Raw genomic sequence first — 15,945 nt, forward strand, 5'->3', positions numbered from 1 at the left:
CCATTGGTGATGACTATATATGTACATGATTTAGAACAAAAATGCATAAGACAAAGGAACTAAAGGGCCAGAAACGGTATCATACTATTTGAAGAGTGATAATAGGATAGAGGGATAAATACGTCATTTACCATGTCTGAAGTAATACAAAAAAGGAAAACAAAAATAATAAATGTTCTACAAAACCCTGAGCTAATGAAACTCATAGAAGACCCATCAAATCTGGGCATTTCTTTACATTTTCCAATCAGTTCATTATTAAAAAGTAATAAATGCACACCAATGCCCATGCTTTCCACGTATAGTTTGGCTAGCTGCGGCTTTAAGGATTGGCGCGCGTGACATCCCTTTGAATATTCCTCTAAATGTTGATATCATCGACTTTTATTGGGATGTCATCTTATGCATGGAATCTCAATTCATATTGAATTTCAATTCTCTAATGAAAGACAAACACAGCAAACAAAAATCCGTTGCTAAAATGCTGAAAAAAAAGCTAGTAGACGATATGAAAATTACATTGAAAAGGCTAATATATAATGAAAATACTAAAAGGCACAACAACAACAATAATAACAACGGTCACAATTGGAGAAATATAGGGTCACAGTACTTCATTCTCTATCTTCCTTTATTTTCGCAAGAATTGATTTGGTGTAAATTGAATGAAAAGTACTTCCATGTTGTATTACCATCTTTGCTAAAAGATAAGAGTATTATTGATAGCCACAGTAACTATATAAACAAAGATTGGCTACTTGCTCTTTTAGAGCTGACCTCCAGCCTAGATCAGAATTTAAAATTCGAATACATGAAATTGAGACTGTATATTTTAAGGGATGATTTAATCAATAATGGGTTGGATCTTTTAAAAAATCTTAACTGGGTCGGTGGAAAACTGATCAAAAATGAAGACAGAGAAATTTTGTTGAATTCTAGCGATATTTCAACAGATTCTATTTCTCATTTATTGGGTGATGAGAATTTTGTAATCTTGGAATTTGAATGCTAAAATACCAAGTTAACACCCTCCCGTTTAAGTAAATCAATTAGCTCCCGCATTTTTGTCAAGAGCCTTTATAATCGTTACGTTCAAAAGAGTTCCCTTAATATGTGTTTTCTTTCATAGAGCCATTTTTTGTTCAAACTTATATAGATACGTATGTGATTAAGTTTACAGCAATATCAAAAAAAAGTAAATGGAAAATTAAAAAATAAATCCGGATTGATTTCAGATTCAAAAATGGATTAGAATAGAGTATACAACTGTATAAAGTGCAGCGCACACATGTTTCATTTGGTTAAGGGACTTTACAATAACTGGAATAAAAAGGAACAATATTCAATTCTTATACTAGGTCTAGACAATGCAGGAAAAACCACGTTCCTGGAGACATTAAAAAAAGAATATTCCATGGCGTTTAAAGCCTTAGAAAAGATACAGCCTACAGTAGGACAAAATGTAGCAACGATACCCATTGATAGTAAACAAATATTGAAGTTTTGGGATGTAGGTGGACAAGAATCATTAAGATCAATGTGGTCAGAATACTATTCCCTATGCCATGGTATAATTTTCATAGTGGATAGCTCAGCTAGAGAGCGATTGGACGAATGTTCCATGACTCTACAGTCTGTTGTAATGGATGAAGAAATTGAGGGCGTACCCATCTTGATGTTGGCCAACAAACAAGATAGGCAAGATAGAATGGAAGTGCAAGATATAAAGCAAGTCTTTAATAAAATTGCGGAACACTTAAGCGCTAGAGATAGTAGGGTTTTACCAATAAGTGCATTGACTGGGGAAGGTGTTAAAGATGCTATTGAATGGATGGTTGTTAGATTAGAGAGGAATAAAAAGTCAAGACCGCCAATTTATAAATGATAAGAAAGTGCGCAGGACGAATAGTACTTGTGCAATTCTTCTCCGACCTCATGATTCTGAGGTTGTAATACTTTTTTTTCAGTATTCTTTTAGTATACATATGTAAATTATATATATATATATATATATATATATATATTGTATTTGTTTATTTTCAAATAACCTTTACAGTATCACCTTTCGATCACGCTATTACCTCTATGTTCATTCCTTAATGACTTAATGGTTTTCTTCCTCAATGTGATAAACCAGGTAGTTCGGTAAACCAAATACTTCATAGTTCAGTCTCTTAGCCATCTTAGCAAAACCTTCCGTTTCAATTAAGTGGTAGAATGGGAAGTTAGGGAACATAGCACCGTCTCTATGAACTTCAGCTTTAACCAAGGTACAACCACCGCCAACACCGTCCAACACCATTTCCTTACTTGGTAGTTCATTGGCGCTGTAAAAATGGGCCATTAAAGGCCTGTAAGTGGCAATTTCAGCATAACCCTCGACGATAATCTCATCATCATCCATCTGAGAGGCTATTTCTAAACCCGTGTCACTTTCCTGCCAATTGTTGAAATCATATGGCCTAATTGACGATTGTTTTTTCTCTTGATCATAGAACCTTTGATAGATATTGGCAGCTAAGACTGCTTTGTTGTGTTGGGTCATATCTTGAATTAAAGTTGTTGGCGTCTCTATGATATCAGCATCCAACCACAAAACCCAAGAAGTGTGAGGTCCTATCGTGGAAAATAGTAATTCGTTACGTGCTAAAGCCATTGCAGCACGTCTCTCCTTCTGAACATCCAAAGCGTGTCTTTCCTTCTCCATCAACTTGTCAAAACTTTGTGAATTCTGTCGCATAATAGTGATTTTGCTGAATCTTTGCGCTTTCTTGTCTGCTTGCACTTTTTTGACAGCATTTTCTAGTTTCTTCAAAGCTAAATCGCCTGTTGCCGTTCTTGGTGTAATGAACCCCAATTCAATCAATTCCCGGGGATAAGTTAACTGCAGCAGATTGTCCCAATATTGTTGATGGAATGTTTGCATTGGGGTCAATATCAAAACATGTTCTTTATTGGCAGCCGCGTCCGGTGTTGAGTGCAATTTGTTCAAATCATAATGTGCAATATGGCCCTCTGGAATAATATCTTCTACATGGTCGTTAAACAACCAACCGCTTTTCTTCTTATAAGAGTATTTAGGCATCTTATATTTTTTAGTGAAGGGGAAATAAAATGTGTTTTCCTTTTCGTGGGCCCATTTGTGTTGAGAAATGGAATGACCGTTAAGTCCTAGTAGAGACTGATCTCTCTGGAAGAAAACAACATATATTAGAAATATGGCCAAAATAGGTAGAAAGATGTTTACCCACGGGTTCTTTCTTAGACGGTATGATACAAGAGAAAGTGACATTGTTTTCTATTTCTTTGTCCTGGTTATTTTAAACTGTTTTGTTTGGAAAAACTAAAAAAAAAATACTCCCTCTCTCTCTTACCTTCACAACGTACTAGGGTAAGTATAGCTCGGTAATAATAGGGACCAGGTGCAGATAATAACGAGTAACAAAGACCTTTCGACAAATTGATAATCCGCCTGGTTGAGAATCCACCTCTTTTACCGTCCTTGATTTGGTGTTACGTTTCACTTCTATCAAAATACTTCGATGCCAAATCCGTTACACTGAAGTAAAAAAGAAAAAAAAAAGACTAGACACTAACGTATATAATGATGATAAGGATGACCTTACTAACAACAAAATGAATAATTCCTCGTAGATTAGTTTATCAACTTATAGAGATTGTGTATGTACTGAATTGTCCTTGGTATGTAGTGTGTGATATGTAGTGTGTGAGTATGTAGTGTGTGAACATGTAGTGTATGATTATACGGGTGTGTTGCCATTACTTGCCCGTTCTATGATGTGATGATGACTTTTTGGCCAGGTCCTTTGATTCATTCCATACCTTGTTGCATATGCTCATAAACATTTTCTTGTCGACGTTGCCAGAGCTCAGGGGAAACTCAAAAGCGAAGATATGGGATGAGAGCCGGATTTCGCCATGAAGAAGACTAGGCGACTGCTGCTGCTGCGAAGTCCGCTGGAACGTAGTAAAAGTAGGTGTTGGGACAGCTCCATCCTCGATGGCTAGGTCCGTACCCTCCTCATCATCTTCATTAGTTTCTGCGTCCTGCCACGAACCTCTGTCTCTGCTTGTGCTTGTGCTTGTGCTTGTGCTTGCGCTTCTTGCTTTGGGGTTGGCAGAGAGTACAACATCCCGTTCAAAGTGGTACTCCTCCGTGGGAACTACATCGGCTGCACACAAGTCTGGGCGCTGTTGCATGGGGCTGGCATTCGCACTTGAACCTGCACTAGAATTTCTCGAGCCCTCCTCGGATCTTCTGGTTTTTCCACTGGAAGCGGTACCACTCAAGGGCGAATCGGAAGAATCGTTCATTCTCTTGTTTCTGTAGCCACTGCCAGCGTATTCGTTCTCTTCATAGGGTCTAGTATTGCCGCCTTGCATGGCAAAAGGGATAGAGGTTCGCGGGCCCATTGGATATGGATATGAGCCGTAGGGCGTCATTATGGGCTTGTTCAGCATGTGAGGTGGAGGAATACCGTACGGATTGTAGTACGGTGACATTATGTAGCGGTTCATGGGCATGTACGGATTCAACGCAGTCATAACACCCGCTGAGGGCATCGACACCTTTCCGTAACTGTTGCTAGTATTATTGACCTGTATAGATTGTCTAGAACTGGCCTTTCCCAAGTATTGAACACGAGGCTGGAACTTTGAATGCTGTGTAACTTGCGCGGGCGCGCTTTTCACGCTCTGGTTAGTAACTGTAGATAAAGGTGCAAGGTTTGACAAGGCAGGGTTGTCATCTTTAGAATTACCAGTATGTGTGTTCATGTTACTTTCCGAAAGATTCAATGGCGCCGGAACCTTACCTCTTTTCAAGGATTTCTTCGGATTTTTCAATGGCTGCGCTTTCCTCTTCTTCGCAGCACCCGCCTCACAATTATCCCAATCTCCATTCCTATCAGTGGAATCATTTTCTTCTGGGACCTGCTCTAAATCTGGTTCCTCGCCAGCAGTACTTACGTCTGGCCAACTCTTATTATTGTTGTTAGTGCTGCTGCCACTGGCACTCCTTGTACCCATTCCGGAATCCCTAACTGGATCTTGAATTGCTTTTGCCATAGATTTATCTTCGGCTGTTGTTCTCAAACGCTCTGACACAGCCATTCTCACTTCTGTTTTCTTCTTTGAGAGAAAAATTATTAAAGTACCGTGCTGATTTGATTCTCCTAAAGTGTGCTTCTTCTATATAATGTAAAAGACCGCAAAACGCAAAGCGCAAAAATCAAATAAACCTAACAAACATCCCCCAGTAAGTAACAGATGTAAAGAACAACCGTATTAAGTGGCGAACAGCTGTGCTTATAAGTAGAGCCCAAGAATTGCCACGCATACATGCAAGGCCCGTGCAAGCCTACCGCTGCTTGTTTCATCTTTCGCTCGCGTTGAGCCCAGTCGGGGAATTTTTCACGCTTGCTGCTGCAGGTCGTTGGGCGTTGATTCTTGCTTTTCTGTTTTTCAACCGACGGAGGAGGCATGATTATAGCATAGTCTTCGTAGAGTCCTTGTTTAATTATTTTTTTCGTTTCTCGTTTTTCATTATCAACACCTTTTGGTCGTATTGCTCGACTGATCGCAGTCTTTCCTCATTATTGTTGGTGCCTTTTTTCTTGGTGCATTACACAGGACATAGAGAGCAATAAGAAAATCAGATATACGCTTTGTACATCATGTCACAGGGTACTTTATATGCTAATTTTAGAATCAGAACTTGGGTCCCAAGAGGGCTTGTCGAAACTTTGAAGCTGGACATCAAGGTTGTTACGCCTGACAGCGCCGCTGAAGAGTTCGCAAGGGACTTCCCATTGAAGAAGGTTCCTGCATTCGTAGGACCAAAGGGCTATAAGTTGACAGAGGCTATGGCCATTAACTACTATTTGGTAAAGCTTTCACAAGATGAAAAGATAAAGGCTCAATTGTTGGGTGCTAGCGATGACTTAAATGCTCAAGCGCAGATCATCAGATGGCAATCGTTGGCCAACAATGACTTGTGTATCCAGATTGCCAACACTATTGCACCCTTGAAGGGGGATGTTCCTTACAATAAGAAGAACTTCGACGCAGCCATGGGCAATGTTAGCAAGATCGTTGACATCTTCGACGGTAGATTGAAAAACTACACTTATTTGGTGACGGAAAGCATCTCCTTGGCCGACTTAGTCGCCGCCTCCATCTTCACCAGATACTTCGAAAACCTATTCGGTTCTGAATGGAGAGCTCAACATCCGGCCATCGTGAGATGGTTCAACACCGTCAGAGCTTCTCCCTTCTTGAAGGACGAATACAAGGATTTCAAGTTCACTGACAAGCCATTGGCGCCTCCCCAAAAGAAAAAGGAAAAGAAGGCATCAACTGCCATCGCTACGCCTCCAAAGAAGAAGGAGGAAGCCAAGCCGGCCACTACGGAGACCGAGACTTCTTCCAAGAAGCCAAAACATCCATTGGAGTTATTGGGCAAGTCGACCTTCGTACTAGATGACTGGAAGAGAAAGTACTCTAATGAAGACACTAGGCCAGTTGCCTTGCCTTGGTTTTGGGAGCACTACAACCCAGAAGAGTACTCTCTATGGAAGGTTACTTATAAGTACAACGATGAATTGACCTTGACATTCATGTCTAATAACTTGGTTGGTGGGTTTTTCAACAGACTATCTGCTTCCACCAAATACATGTTCGGTTGTCTAGTTGTCTACGGTGAGAATAACAACAACGGTATTGTTGGCGCAGTTATGGTTAGAGGCCAAGACTACGTTCCAGCTTTCGATGTTGCACCAGACTGGGAATCTTACGACTATGTTAAGTTGGATCCAACTAACGAGGACGAAAAGGAATTTATCAACAATATGTGGGCTTGGGATAAGCCAGTTTCAGTCAATGGCGAACAAAAGGAAATCGTTGACGGTAAGGTCTTGAAATAATTCTGCCACCTGTTGTTTTCCATGCGACCGTTTTCTCGAACATATTTTAGGTAGTTCTATCTATATTATATTTATGACGCAATTAGGGTAACTGATTTTGTTTTCCGCGCTGGAGGTTGTGCAGAGAGAAAGGCTCTTTTACTCTTTACATGCTGGATCATTGTTGTATGATATATATATATATATATATATATACATATACCTTTATGAATATACATGTTTGAATCTGGTGAATGGAAAAGTAAATCAGCGTTTGTTTTCGTTGAGTAGAAAAATATACCTTTCGTATTTTCTGGGTTACGGGGGTTTCCTGTAGTGATGACCGAAGAAACTATTACCATAGACTCTATTTCTAATGGAATACTGAATAACCTGTTAACTACCCTGATTCAGGACATAGTGGCTCGGGAAACCACTCAACAACAGTTGCTGAAGACAAGATATCCGGATCTTCGCAGCTACTATTACGATCCGAACGGTTCTCTCGATATTAATGGACTGCAGAAGCAACAAGAGTCGTCTCAGTATATTCACTGTGAAAATTGTGGCCGAGACGTATCGGCAAATAGGCTAGCAGCTCATCTACAGAGATGTTTGAGTAGAGCCTCTAGGCGTTAATGCTAGATGTCGAGTTCATAGGTGGTGTCAAGAACACAAACAGATTTGACCCCTTGTGTAGGGTGTGGTCTCATAAAGATTCACTAAGCTTGCTCTTCAAGCGACATTTCTGCGCGTTGAGAGAAGCTCGTGCAGTTATGTCATAATATCTCAAAGAAGTAAAATAACTATTTAAGTAGTCGTTATATGTTGTGTAATGACTCCTCCATATATATTTTTGAATGATACCTCACATTCCATTACACACCAGAGTTGCGCATAGACACGTTGCGCAACAGTGCATTCTTCATCTTTTAATCATCGCGGTATGTTGCACGTCGAGTTTCATAATGAGTGATATTGGAAGGCTTTTCTTTTCTTATACCTATATATTCAAATAGTCTGCTGCAAGTAGCAGCTCTAACGACATATCAGTTGGTATTTCAAACTCTGGAATGTCATCATCGTCCTCGTTAATGCTGCTGTATTGGAAATTGTAATTTAAGTATTCCACGACCTTTTTTAGAATATGAGAATCAAACTGTTTTAATTCTATCCGGCCTTTGCTTTCCCTAAATGACCCTTCAATCATAGCCTTTAACGTTGGTGAAACCATAGCAGCAGATCGTGATATTTCATATTCTTTATCATCCTTTGACACTAGTGTGATTGGATCTTGAGACATTTAACTACGGATAATTGCTCATATATTTTTGGCAAAAGAACGAAAAGAGAAATTCACTAAATATTCTGCTTTATTGCTGATTTGCTTGTGTTTCCTTTCTTTACTTTTTTTTTTTTTTTTGATCTTGACTAAAGTAAAGGTGCCAAGTAGTTACTTCGCTTCTTGAAATCTGTTTAAAAAAAGTTGACTTATATCCCTAATGGTATCAAACGATCATTTCTCTAATGCGAAAAAAGGGAAAGAAAGAAAAGTACACACGAGTAAACCTGCTTTTTGTTTCTTTTGGATACAATGAAGAATCCTAGTTTTGATTGGGAAAGACTGAAAGATGTATTTTATAGGAATAGAACCATTGGCGAGTTAAAATGGCCAGCCCAATATGAGGATTTCAGATGTGCCTTGTCGTTAACCGTCATTGCTGTAGAAATTCAAGACTTTATACAGATATACAACTACTTTGGGCAGTTGCTAGGTAAGATTAATTTACGAAAAATACATGAAGACGTGGTAAAATTTGAATTCAATAAAGACGAGAAGCTGATACTGGTTACGAAGAACTCCATAAAAATTGTAAATAATATATCGCCACTAACGATAGAAACGGTGACATTGGAAGAATCAATCATTGACACTATTTGGGATTACCATAATGGAATCATGTTGCTTAATAAATCTCGTGATATATACAAGTTAAATGAAAATAAATGGGAACTTCTTTATGAGAACAAAGATAGGAAATACAATCTGTTGACAAAGAACCACTGGAGTTGCAATAATGACATTATAATCCTGCTGGATGTTGACCACGTATATGAAGTGAGCACTTTAAATGGAACACTATTGAAGTTAATTGCAGATTCATCATGGCACAAAGTAACGATTTCATCTAGAGGGTTTATTTGTCTTTATAACATGAAGTATAATAAATTACAAATCTTCAAAGACCCAGCAAGAATACTAATGGAACACGACCTCGATTCTACACCAGATGATATATGTTGGTGTGGCAATGATACTGTTGCTTGTTCTTTCGAAGATGAAATTAAGTTATATGGGCCGGATGGCCTCTATGTAACATTTTGGTATCCCTTTACTGTAGCTAATCTACGGGCAGAAATTGATGGTCTGAAGGTTATTACTACGGAGAAGATTTACTTTTTATCAAGAGTACAACCTCAAACTTCTAGCATCTTTAGAATCGGCTCAACTGAGCCAGGAGCCATGCTAGTTGACTCGTTTAGTTTGCTAGAGGACCACGCGCCTAAGGCAATTGAAATATTGAAGAACTTCGTCTTGGAGAAGGGTGTGTTGGACTGTATTGTTGCCGCAATAGACGAATTTGAACCCAAACTACAGAAAATGTTATTGAATGCAGCATCGTTTGGGAAAGCTTCTTTGCAGTATAAATCCTTTGACGCAAATATATTTGTAGATGCCTGTAATACTATAAAATTATTAAACTGCTTCAGAAGTTTTGGTCTTTTTTTGACTGCGGAGCAGCACAAGAGTATCACTTTGAAGGGTGTAATTGATAGGTTGCTGATGTATCACAAGTATTATGAATGCGTACAGATATGCAGATTGGCTAATAAAAGGTCTCTTTTAGGATACGTATTTACTGAGTGGGCAAAAGACAAAATTAAAGAAAATCCTGATATGGAAGATGATGAGTTGTTAGAAAAAATAAAATCCAGACTAAATGATATAGGGGTAATGGATACAATACAGATGGTAACTATTGCGAAAATTGCATATTTCGAAGGAAGGTTCCAACTATCCCGTAGTCTAGCTTTATTAGAGAAGAACGAAGAAGCTAAAATCGAACAGCTGCTTGACCTTGATGATAATAGTCTGGCACTAAAAGAATGTATTAAACTACAAAATCCTAGTTTAACGGTTTCTTTATTGATTGCGCTCTCGAAGAAGTTAACAAACTCCCAGCTAACAAAGCTTTTAACTATCGATATGTTCAACGACCCCTTGTATCTCTATTATATGAGGATGGATAAAGCTTATTTATACGATTTCTACCGCCAAACAGACCGATTTATTGACCTGGCTCACGTATTATTGCAGCAAGGAAAAGAAAAACAATCATTACACAGCTTTTTACCACAGATCAAAGATCTTTATAGCAAAATCCAGAATAGTGAAATGGTCAGTAACTCTATAGAACAGCTTCAAAGACAAGAAAAATTATGGATATACCAGGAATCATTAGGGAAAAGATTTGGTATCACGTTCACTAACATGACTCTGGATCAAACGCTTTCAAAATTAATCGAAACAGGTCAAGACAAACAGGTGAAGGAAATAGTTAAAAAATTCAAAGTGAATGAAAAAAAGTTGTATCACCTAAAATGTAGAACTTTAGTTGAGGCCAAGAAATTTGACCAACTATTGCAGTTTTCTCAGTCAAAGAAATCACCAATTGGCTATATGCCATTTTATACATATTTGAAAAGCAGAGGGCACATAAAAGAAGCTGCTCCCTATGTTAGTATGATATCCGGTCTTTCTTACCAGAAAAAAAAGAAGCTTTACATGGACTGTAAGAGCTTTCGCGATGCAATTCAACTAGCGGGAAAGGAGAAAGATATTCCAGGTCTGAAGGAAATATACAATAATATACCTTCTAACGAGCCAGAGTTAAAAGCGTTTGCAAACGAAACAATGAGCAGGATATAGAACTACTATACGTTATAGACATTGTGGATCCGTAACCTTTCGTTGAATGATAAATAACTACCGTAATACATATTAGTTTCTTTTAGGGTTACCCAAAGAACGGCGGCGAAAAAAAAAAAATAATTTTTTACTGAAAAATTTCAAGAGCTCATCTCATCTCATCGTTTATCATGTAGTAGATACTATATACCAGGCTCTTTTATTAATAGGTCAGTGAGATTTCTCTGTGAACCAGTAAAAACAATTAGTAATACTAATATATAGAGGTGAAATGGAAAAAACAATTGAGAATATTGAATCATCGAAGAGTAATGTCTCAAAACAAAATGACAACGGCTTAGATATGAAGACTTTATTTGTTAGGTCTATTCCTCAAGATGTTACGGATGAGCAGCTAGCCGATTTCTTTTCCAACTTTGCTCCAATTAAGCATGCGGTTGTTGTTAAAGACACTAACAAAAGATCTAGAGGTTTCGGGTTTGTTAGTTTTGCTGTAGAAGATGACACAAAAGAAGCATTAGCTAAGGCCAGAAAGACTAAATTCAATGGACATACCTTAAGAGTAGACGTTGCAAAAAGAAGAGATCGTACCAGTAAGTCACCAGAAGGGGCTGAAAAAAGCACACCAGAATCATTTGAGAAAATATCAGGTCAGAAGAATGAAAATGACAACGATGCTGATGATGAAGACTCCCTACTAAAAGGTAAACCAAAATTGATTATCAGAAACATGCCATGGAGCTGTCGTGACCCAACTAAACTAAAAAAGATATTCACTAGATACGGCACTGTTGTGGAGGCAACTATCCCAAGAAAGCGGGATGGTAAATTGTGTGGATTTGCTTTCGTCACCATGAAGAAAATCAGCAATTGTAGAATTGCCTTGGAGAACACCAAAGATTTAAAAATTGATGGTAGAAAAGTGGCAGTTGATTTTGCTGTTCAAAAGAACAGATGGGAGGATTACAAAAAAGCTCAACCGGAAATCAACGAAAAGAGCAATAATGGATCTGAAAATGAAGAAGAAGAGGAAGAAGAGGAAGAAAAGGAAGAAGAAGAAGAAGAAGATGAAGATAACAGAGTAGACGAGGAGTTCGATGATGATTCTAAAACTGAAAAACCAACACGGAAGGTACAAAACAAAAAGGAAGATTTTTCCGTTTTTGTTCGTAATGTCCCTTATGATGCTACCGAAGAATCTTTGGCTGCACACTTCAGTAAATTTGGTAGCGTAAAGTACGCATTACCTGTTATCGACAAGTCTACGGGATTGGCTAAAGGTACTGCCTTTGTAGCTTTCAAAGACCAATATACCTATAATGAGTGTATCAAGAATGCACCTGCTGCTGGGTCTACTTCTTTGTTGATAGGCGATGATGTCATGCCTGAGTACGTATATGAGGGTCGTGTTCTCTCCATTACTCCAACGCTTGTAAGAGAGGATGCCGGTAGAATGGCGGAAAAGAACGCAGCTAAAAGAAAGCAAGCCCTCGGTAAAGCCCCAGACGAGAAAGACAGGCGTAATTTATATTTATTGAATGAAGGTAGAGTTGTTGAAGGTTCAAAGATGGCAGATTTATTAACTAATACTGACATGGAGATCAGAGAAAAATCTTACAAATTAAGAGTGGAACAACTAAAAAAGAATCCGTCTCTACATTTATCGATGACTAGACTGGCCATTAGAAATCTTCCTAGAGCAATGAATGATAAAGCTTTGAAGGCATTGGCACGTAAAGCTGTCGTCCAATTTGCTACGGAAGTAAAGAACAAGGAAAGACATCCATTGAGTAAGGAGGAAATTATCAGATCCACTAAAGAAAAGTATAAATTTATGAGCCCAGATGAGATTGAAACTCAAAAAAAGAAAGACAAAAAAAGCGGTATTGTAAAACAAGCCAAGGTTATTATGGAAGTTAAAGGATCGACAGCAGGGAGAAGTAGAGGGTATGGTTTTGTAGAATTTAGGGATCACAAAAACGCTTTAATGGGGTTGAGGTGGTTGAATTGTCATGCCGTCACCTCTGATGAAATTTTAGAGGGCCTAAATGATGATGAAAAGAAACAAGAGGATAACGACCTAGGTAAAGGGAGACGTTTATGTGTCGAATTTGCAATCGAAAACTCTAATGTCGTAAAGAGAAGAAGGGAACAATTGAAACAGGCAAGAACCAAAAGAACAAGACCAGATAACGAAGATGGCGATGACGTTCGTGAATCCGGAAACAAGAAGCCAAAGAAGGAAGAAGAGGTAATTCCAGCCATCTCCGACGATAAAAAAATGGGCGATGATGTTAAGAGAATAATTGGGTTCAAACGTAAGAGAAAACATGGCAAAAAATAATAGCCGAGTTACACTTCAAAAATTTTTGATATATTTTCTTTTTTCATATGTATATTATTTTCAAAAGAATAGATAGATAAATTTCTAGCCTATTCGAAAGTCTTTTACGTCGTTATTTTGATCTGAAATTTTTATATAAAGTGCAAGAAACCCAGCACATCCTGTCCAATATCAGGATGGCCAAACATCATTTCAGTTATGCATAAGATGTAACAGACTCTATTCTTTCTATTTTCAGATAACAAAAGAAATAAATGCTATGCCATAATATAAAAGTTTCCACTTCTTCTCACACGTTCTGGATTACAGACGACAAGAATTTTGCACTTCAGTGTAAGTGGCTCTACGAAAGAACTTAAAAAACAAAGCGATTCGCTTTGCCCAGCGGCTAGCCGTATCTAAGCTTTACAATTATCCAATGAATCGGACTTTGGGTGCAAATGAGAATCAGCCCTCCTATGTTAGTTCAACAGAGCGAAACACATACATCGTACAAGAGTCCAGCTTGTATCAGCTTCCCATCTACTATGAACGCAGTAACTGCGGTTTTAGTATATAAGTTCCCACAAATTCCTGTCATCATCTCTGGGATCTAATGATAAAAAAAGTAAGAGAAAAACTCATGTCCTTCTTGGCAAATAATGTCTTCCACATACAAATGGACAACTTGTTCATACATGAACCGACTCTCATTACACCCGAAGGTTTCAGGGTTAGCGATTTGATAAGGTATCCGAAGAGGTGTCAAAGATGGCTCTAGTATGTTGTTCGGGTTGAATCTTGAACTTTTCTACTATTCTGTATAATGTAGTAAAAGAACAATCTTCACGATATGTGAAGTCTTTAAATTCAGAACCCCAGAATCTTGTGCAGAGAAAGAGTGCCCATGATGGAGAACTGTATTCTTGTTGATCGGTAACCTATCCACTCTAACAATTTTACCTTACCATATACATTAACTTATCGCTCACCAAAGATATTGGTGAAGAAAAGAAACGTTTATTGTCATTCGGGAATAAGTTGCAAACAGCTTCGTAGAATTACCTTGAAGGATCTATTTTCAGTAGTATATGAAGATATTCAATTTTTAAAATAAGTAAGGAAAAAAATCTTCTCTACGTCACAATTACGATGGATATCGATCAAGAAAGAGCACGAAGAAGTATCTCCGTCATTACAAGTTTAAAGCGATAATTTTCGAAGTAGTTACAGATACTTACTGTTAGCTCGAAGAGTTGGTTTGTTTCATTTGTGATAACTGTATCCATCTTCAAGAATACTGCGATAAATAATCAAATTTCTTACTCAACGCTTTCAATTTCTTGAGGATGAATACAAGAGCTCTATGATGATGTGCTAATTCACGCCCATCACTTGGAAACTAAAGACCTACTGGTAATCTGTTTGTTAAATTATGTCCGCATCGTCCACGAGCTTACTATTGATACGCTCAAAGACCGTCAGTTCTCGTCTAAAAGTCTTCCCTTTTCTTCACTGTTTTCAGCCGTACTGTATTAAATTCACAATATACTTTATTAGACAACGGTAACTCTACTTCATAAGTATTATAATACGCTTCCGATTACAATGTGAACGGCACCATTTAGTTGATCGTGTTTCTTCAATATTTTGTATAATTTAGGTTATCTATTCACTAATACCCAAGGTCCGATTTTGAAACAACATCAAAGAAATATGAGCACGAAATGAAAATATGACAACAATCTACCTCAGTTTAAAAATTTTTTTTCATTACGTGCTCAAAAACCGTTTATCATTTCTACTGTGGCTAAAATGTGTGCCACCATTGCCCTTTTCATCTGAAATAATCGTCCCGTCTAATTGAACTTTTCACACAGTATATAACAAAGCACACACATAGTAGGTACATGGAGAGGATGAAACAGATTTAAGATTCAAAGTTGCTTACATTACCAACCCTGCTTCATGAGATGCGAAACAGCTTAGAAAGCAAACTGTGATACAGTCTGCTATTATTTCTCATGAGAACACAAGTAATTTAATACTTCTGGAATAACGAAGAGGTAGCACTAAATGTCCCGATCAATGTCCTATGTGTTCCCAGCTTGGCTTGTATCTGTCTGATGCAATATAAGCTATCTAATTACTATATTTTCCACATAATATACCGTAAGGCAACATAGGGAATACAAAGGTATTTACTCCATACAATATCAACAACAGTTTTATTAATACATCGTGAGTTTTTTGTTATGATGGTGGTGTGGTAGGCAAATTTATCGATATTCGAATGCCGTTGACAGATGTGCTCTGGTGGTAGCATATTATAATCTCCATTAAGCTTGCAAATTAAACGTATACTACCGCGATGGAGTCGTCAATGCAATTAATACTCAAAATTTCTTCGCTGTTCAATTAGCAGCATGGGTAAGATACAATCGTATCCCTCAAGGATCATTAATTCCACATGTCTCTGACTGCCTGACGACTCGCCATGTAATTGTTATCCATGTCCCCTTTGGTAAGATGTCAAAAGCAACTAATTACGCACCTTACATTAGAAAGGAATAACAGCGCTTCTAAGAACGCAAGTACTTTAAGCATTAATTGAGTTGGCATGCGCGTACTAGCATCTTTTCAAATAGAGTGTGTTCACAGTGGAACTAACGTGCACTCTTCAATCAGAGTGTTGCAAACTTAGAAAT

At 38.0% G+C, this 15,945-nt stretch overlaps 8 protein-coding genes and 1 pseudogene across 9 annotated transcripts; 6 read left to right on the plus strand and 3 right to left on the minus strand.

The window, feature by feature from the left end:
- The first annotated feature begins 132 nt into the window (after positions 1 to 132).
- SMKI16G1200 lies at positions 133 to 1,012 on the plus strand (annotated as a pseudogene). Its single transcript is given in 2 exon segments — positions 133 to 339; positions 341 to 1,012. Coding segments are annotated over 2 exon segments (879 nt in total).
- A 276-nt stretch (positions 1,013 to 1,288) lies between these two features.
- On the plus strand, positions 1,289 to 1,885 carry ARL3 (Arf family GTPase ARL3; the record flags this gene model as incomplete). The annotated part of the gene is made up of 1 exon (XM_056226198.1): positions 1,289 to 1,885. The coding sequence occupies one exon, from the start codon at positions 1,289 to 1,291 to the stop codon at positions 1,883 to 1,885; it is 597 nt and encodes a 198-aa protein (XP_056079940.1).
- A 219-nt stretch (positions 1,886 to 2,104) lies between these two features.
- MNN9 (mannosyltransferase complex subunit MNN9) lies at positions 2,105 to 3,292 on the minus strand (the record flags this gene model as incomplete). Its single annotated transcript, XM_056226199.1, has 1 exon — positions 2,105 to 3,292. The coding sequence occupies one exon, from the start codon at positions 3,290 to 3,292 to the stop codon at positions 2,105 to 2,107; it is 1,188 nt and encodes a 395-aa protein (XP_056079941.1).
- A 488-nt stretch (positions 3,293 to 3,780) lies between these two features.
- Positions 3,781 to 5,133, minus strand: DIG1 (Dig1p; the record flags this gene model as incomplete). Its single annotated transcript, XM_056226200.1, has 1 exon — positions 3,781 to 5,133. The coding sequence occupies one exon, from the start codon at positions 5,131 to 5,133 to the stop codon at positions 3,781 to 3,783; it is 1,353 nt and encodes a 450-aa protein (XP_056079942.1).
- A 563-nt stretch (positions 5,134 to 5,696) lies between these two features.
- Positions 5,697 to 6,944, plus strand: CAM1 (translation elongation factor EF1B gamma; the record flags this gene model as incomplete). Its single annotated transcript, XM_056226201.1, has 1 exon — positions 5,697 to 6,944. The coding sequence occupies one exon, from the start codon at positions 5,697 to 5,699 to the stop codon at positions 6,942 to 6,944; it is 1,248 nt and encodes a 415-aa protein (XP_056079943.1).
- Positions 6,945 to 7,262: 318 nt separating this feature from the next.
- On the plus strand, positions 7,263 to 7,562 carry SGF11 (SAGA histone acetyltransferase complex subunit SGF11; the record flags this gene model as incomplete). The annotated part of the gene is made up of 1 exon (XM_056226202.1): positions 7,263 to 7,562. One exon carries the CDS (start codon positions 7,263 to 7,265, stop codon positions 7,560 to 7,562), a length of 300 nt encoding a protein of 99 aa, XP_056079944.1.
- Positions 7,563 to 7,926: 364 nt separating this feature from the next.
- On the minus strand, positions 7,927 to 8,226 carry ELC1 (elongin C; the record flags this gene model as incomplete). Its single annotated transcript, XM_056226203.1, has 1 exon — positions 7,927 to 8,226. One exon carries the CDS (start codon positions 8,224 to 8,226, stop codon positions 7,927 to 7,929), a length of 300 nt encoding a protein of 99 aa, XP_056079945.1.
- Positions 8,227 to 8,517: 291 nt separating this feature from the next.
- VPS16 (tethering complex subunit VPS16) lies at positions 8,518 to 10,914 on the plus strand (the record flags this gene model as incomplete). The annotated part of the gene is made up of 1 exon (XM_056226204.1): positions 8,518 to 10,914. One exon carries the CDS (start codon positions 8,518 to 8,520, stop codon positions 10,912 to 10,914), a length of 2,397 nt encoding a protein of 798 aa, XP_056079946.1.
- Positions 10,915 to 11,185: 271 nt separating this feature from the next.
- Positions 11,186 to 13,258, plus strand: NOP4 (mRNA-binding ribosome biosynthesis protein NOP4; the record flags this gene model as incomplete). The annotated part of the gene is made up of 1 exon (XM_056226205.1): positions 11,186 to 13,258. The coding sequence occupies one exon, from the start codon at positions 11,186 to 11,188 to the stop codon at positions 13,256 to 13,258; it is 2,073 nt and encodes a 690-aa protein (XP_056079947.1).
- Between the last annotated feature and the right edge of the window lie 2,687 nt (positions 13,259 to 15,945).

This window comes from Saccharomyces mikatae, assembly GCF_947241705.1.
Source record: "Saccharomyces mikatae IFO 1815 strain IFO1815 genome assembly, chromosome: 16".
Taxonomy (NCBI): Eukaryota; Fungi; Ascomycota; class Saccharomycetes; order Saccharomycetales; family Saccharomycetaceae; genus Saccharomyces; species Saccharomyces mikatae.